The 5,208-nt window shown below is 43.6% G+C and overlaps 1 protein-coding gene across 2 annotated transcripts in view; it reads left to right on the top strand.

Annotated features, from left to right (window-relative positions):
* Lta4h (leukotriene A4 hydrolase) overlaps nucleotides 1–3,155 on the top strand; it is a 32,662-nt gene extending 29,507 nt beyond the window's left edge. The window contains exons 17-19 of one of the 2 annotated variants that reach the window (XM_057757714.1): nucleotides 320–402; nucleotides 1,227–1,331; nucleotides 2,943–3,155. In XM_057757714.1, the coding sequence (XP_057613697.1) occupies nucleotides 320–402; nucleotides 1,227–1,331; nucleotides 2,943–3,060 (306 nt within the window). In that variant the 3' untranslated portion in view covers nucleotides 3,061–3,155. The remainder of the gene's footprint in view (nucleotides 1–319; nucleotides 403–1,226; nucleotides 1,332–2,942) is intronic. The other variant, XM_057757715.1, reaches the window with a different exon arrangement.
* Nucleotides 3,156–5,208: the final 2,053 nt, after the last annotated feature.

Below are 5,208 nucleotides of genomic sequence, written 5' to 3' on the forward strand. Positions count from 1 at the left end.
GGATAAATTTAAGCTATGTAGGATGAGGGGGAAGAACTTAAAGGATTCTGGAATGGTCAAGAAAGTCTACGCAGAGTAACCAGCCTTTGTTTCAAGAGTTCTCCACCAAGTAGCTTGTCCCCATGTTCCCAGGAGAACATCCTCCTCAGGAGTTAGTTGCTAGAGATTTGCGCTATTGTGCATCTGCTTCTTTTACCCAGCATATTTCTATATTCTAAGGTATTTAGGACTTTAATGTGGCTAAGAATTTCTCTCCAGCTCCTTTCTTCCAGGGAATCCTGTTGAAATGATCCGTCATATTTCTTCATTTTGCTCTTAGGCACCTCTTCCATTGGGGCACATAAAGCGAATGCAAGAGGTGTACAACTTCAATGCCATTAACAATTCTGAAATACGATTCAGGTACATCATTTTAACTTGTCTCTGTGGAAGAAAGCAGAATGCTAGCTTAAACCGTGGAGAAAGGGAAAACAGTCTGAGAGCCCCGGAGTCCTGCCAATCCCTTGTCCCGTCCATCAGCATAGATAATCATAGTGTATTGGAGGGATAGTTGTGATATATAACATGATGATCTTAATCTTTTTGCTAGACTTTGCACTAAGCTACCCTCAACTTAAAAAAAAAATTAGAATGGAGAGCTCAGTGGTAAATAGGCTTCCTTTCCCAGGTAGCCAGGTCAGCTCTGAATGGCCACAGCTAGAAACCTTTGATTCTGTGATATGTTAGCCATCCTTGATTCAAATTTGTAGTGTAAGGGTTAAGCAAAGTTACTTCATAAACTGACTTGATAAGACACGAACACTTCTATAGGCCAAGCCTAACACGTAATCTTTCCCAAGAACCAGCCCCTCCTCTTTCTCTTCTCCAGTTGTTAGCTGTGTATGTACAGATGTGGATGGATGATCTAAAGATCCATGGTGTGATTGTAATGCAGATGTTAGCTGTGCATGTACAGATGTGGACAGATGATATAAAGATGCATGATGTGATTATAATACAGGTGTTAGCTATGTATGTACAGATGTGGATGGATGTTATAAAGGTGCATGGTGTGATTATAATGCAGGTGTTAGCTGTGTATGTACAGATGTGGACAGATGATATAAAGGTACATGATATGATTATAATGGGATTGTTTTTATCTATAGTATAAGCGTTTAGTTTATATTGGTCATTTCCTCCTCTCCTCATCTTCTCTCCCACGCCCCTTAAAATCCTTCTTTCAGATGGTTACGGCTCTGCATTCAATCGAAATGGGAGGAAGCCATTCCTTTGGCTCTAAAAATGGCAACTGAACAAGGAAGGATGAAGTTTACACGACCTTTATTCAAGTAAGGCCTTCTCGGACTGTGCCTCCTAGTTATGCGAGGGATGGGAACCAGAATGGGAAGATTTCTTGTTAAATACTTGCATAAAGGGCTGCGCCTGTGACTCCATGGTGGCGCCCTTAGCATCCCTGAGGCTTCATGGTGGAGCCCTTAGCATCCCCGAGGCTCCATGGTGGAGCCCTTAGCATGCCTGAGACCTGGGGTTCAATACCTGGTCCTGCCTGATGGGAGAAATAACGTTGTAAAATGCCATCTATAGCACACTTTTAAGTGTTATTTCAAGTTTCTTATCATAAATAAGAAATTGGTACTTGTGACCATTTAAATTTTAGAAAAAGTCATTAGCCGTTTCAGGAGCATGATGTATGATTAGCTACTATAAGTCTAGGCAAGGTGAAAAGGAAATAAACTCAAGACAGTCTTAGATACACAGGAAGATTTTTGAAAGAAAATTTGGCGCGCAGGGCCAAGGAAGAGACTAAAATTAAATACAAAGAAATTTGCACAAAGAGCAAGCTCTCCGAGTCAAGTGTCGCTTGATGTATATAGCAGAGGAAGGCTTGGGGGAGGGGAGGGATGGAATGTATTTTAGCAGCAAGATGTGATTTAAGAATATCTCCGCTAAGTTCCCTGATTAGGTATTTGCTCCATATTACTAAAATACTATAATCAGTGACATAAAATCTCATGATAATTTTGCGTTCATTTCCTAAGAATGATAAAATTTTGTCCATGCAAACCATTACCTGGTTTTTGAAATATGACCACAGCACTACTTCTTAAGGTATTTTGAAGCAGGCTTCACTTGCTTTCCATAATTAAAACCCATCTACCTTTGAATTGAGTGACGTATACTTCAAATAAGGAATATACCCTTTGGGGCTGGCAATGTGGCTCAGCAGGCAAGGTACCTGCTGCCAAACCTGAGATCAGTCCCTGGGAGTCGCACGGTGGAAGAGAAGCAGCTCCCACGGGTTGTCCTCTGACCTCCACACCTGTGCTAACACACACACACACACACACACACACACACACACACACACACCATAAAGAAATAAATGAATGTGAAAAGGAGAAAATAAATATTCTGTCTGTAGCCTGAAACTCCTGGCCATACTCGAAATGGTTAATCCTACATTCCTTGTGTTCACTTGCGGACTATTTGCCATCACTGCTTAACTATGATTGGCTTTTTTCACTCTCACTGTGTGAAGTTTTCAGAAATTCTTTTTATAGTTTAGAACGTTTAGACCCTTAAATGATTGATAAAAATAAGTTTGAAAAGCATTTCTTTTTAAAAGACAAAGTATTGAAGTACATGTTCTCATACGAGGCCAGTTATACCTCCATACTTCCTTGGCAGCAGCTACTACCCCTCTGCTCTGGCTGTAACCCCCTTTCACCCTCCTCCAAACCACTCTGGCTCCTCCGTGTAACCCCCTCCAAATATCTGTGACCTGCCCTTTTATGGACCAGTATCTGATATGGAGTTTGTACAGAGCCGTCTGGTTTTACCAGGTGCTATACTTAGCTGCCGTACTGTGATCTTTAATTTAACCTCGGTTTTGACATGACTTTTCTGTCCCTTTGTCTCTCTTTTCCTTTGCTCTGCAGGGATCTTGCTTCCTTTGACAAATCTCATGATCAAGCTGTCCGCACCTACCAAGAGCATAAAGCCAGCATGCACCCCGTGACTGCCATGCTGGTGGGGAAAGATTTGAAAGTGGATTAAGGACCTGATTGTTGCTGATTTAAGAAATTTCCCCTTTTTTTCTTTTTTTTTAATTGAACCTATGAAGAAATAAAAATTTTAACTCTCATTGTAATTTAAAATGTCTCCATTTGTTTTTTTATTTTCTCATAATTTCACTAAAATTTTCTAACTTTTAAAAGCAATGTAGTATATTATTTGTAAACTTTACCCCCTAAAAATATGAAGATGAAGAACACCCCAAAGATGGGGCAGCCATCAGAAGCTACAATCCTGGAATCCTAAGACTTTGCTCTCCTTCTACCTAACAGTTGTGTTCCCTTGGCTTTACCTGTGCCCTGGGGTAATCCTGTTTCCCAGCTCTCCACTCTCACTTGTATTTCCTCCCTGGAATGGGCAGGGGGCGCCAAAGACACATCCCTCTATAGGTTTACCTAGGGCCAAGGAAGAGTTCACATTGGCTCAAGTTATGTTCCCAGTTGTCTCTGTGACAGATCAAACGCACACCGTCACCAGAGGAGGTAAAAAGAGAGGACTTTCTACATGATGCAGAAAACAAACAAACAGAAAACTGGTTGTGCTAATGTAGGCTGGAAAAGAATTCCGCCCACCTAGCCTTAGGTGGTTTAAGAAAAGTCTCAACAGAAACAACAGAGTAGTTGCCAAGGAAACTGGAGGGGTATGGGGAGAAAGAACCAAGTCATGAATGTGCTCGTGTGTAAATAGACCTCATTTCATCCGCAGCACCTGGAACGGAGCTTGGCACCTACCAAGTGTTCAGAAAGGACTTGGTGGACAAATGAATGAATGAATGAATGATGGCAGAATGAAGGTGGGTTACATCTGACAGTCATGGTTTTCCCAGAAATGTAAAAGATGAGACGTGTCTGGGAATTAAATGCAAATTGAGGAGAAGGGAAGGTGTGGGGAATTCCCTTGGGAGAGGCATGAGTCCAAGGGTGGGGCCATCCATCCATCACCTTCATGACCACAGGACTTGCTGCAACAGTCTGCTGGGGTAAGCAGATGACAGGCCAGCATAAGGACTTGGGGCATGGGTTTCATCCCCGATATAGGCCTAGATTCGGGCTTACCAAGGACCTTGAAGCTGCTGAGCATAACCATATGAGCAATAGGGTAGCTTCGCAAGCAGTGGGGCTCAGGGGGAGAAGAAAGGATTAACCTGAAGTCAGGCTCATGGGCAGAGATGAAGTAAGGAAGACGGAAGGCCGTGTCCTGAAGGTGGGATCCGTGTTAAAGTTCAGAGTGAGAGCAATCCCAAACACTTCCTTAGTGGCCCCAGGATTGGCACATGAGAAATCACTTTGTCTTTTCCAGCTGCCCATTGGGATAGGTTCTAGTGTTATCTCCATTTCATAGGTGGGAAAGTTGAAGCCCAGAGGAGTCAAATAAACCACAGAGCCAGGATTTATTCTGGATAGATGCTTCAAAGCATGACAGTAAACAGTTTGCTTCTGGATGAGAAAACAAGCTGATAATTCACTACCCCAGGTCAGGAAGCTGGTCATACATCTAGACACATCCTTTAGCTGTGGAAGTGATCTCTGGCCTTCTCAGCCTTCCCTTGTGGAGCGACAGCTTCAAAAGCACAAATGGGTGTCAGGGAGGCGTTGCTCAACTCGTGTTTGTGGAGTGAATAAATAATTGAATGAGGATTGCCACACTGCTGGGTGTCACAATTGACCGAGGGGATGCGTTTTACCAATTGAGTAATTCCCCGAAGAGGGGAACATGGTGTTTATGAGCAGCTCTCAAGGCAGACCTCAGAAAGGGAGAGAGAACTTGGGGATCCTGGTCAGGTGGGCTACCAGCTCAGAGCTCCAGGGTAAGAGACCCCTGGTCTTTCTCTGCACGGTTGCATTGAAGGTGGGCTCACCTACCCACACCCCCTCTCTCCAGCCCCTAGTTCAGCTTTCAAAAAGGCCAAAAGAACACCAGAGACAGCAATCAATATTTGTTCAAAGTGTGAATGAGTAAAGACAAGGGAAGGGGTGTGTTTTTGACAGTTCATTCTCAGTCTCTCCCTGCCAACCACACCCCAGCAGGCAACTCCCCTCCCGGGTAAAGGATAAAGGCTCTCCAGTCTGGGACAAGTAGGGAAGGAGCCAGCGGTCTGTTGCTCAGAAGGGCTGTTCCAGTGTCCGAGCC

The sequence above is a fragment of the Chionomys nivalis genome, chromosome 25, assembly GCF_950005125.1.
Source record: "Chionomys nivalis chromosome 25, mChiNiv1.1, whole genome shotgun sequence".
Taxonomy (NCBI): Eukaryota; Metazoa; Chordata; class Mammalia; order Rodentia; family Cricetidae; genus Chionomys; species Chionomys nivalis.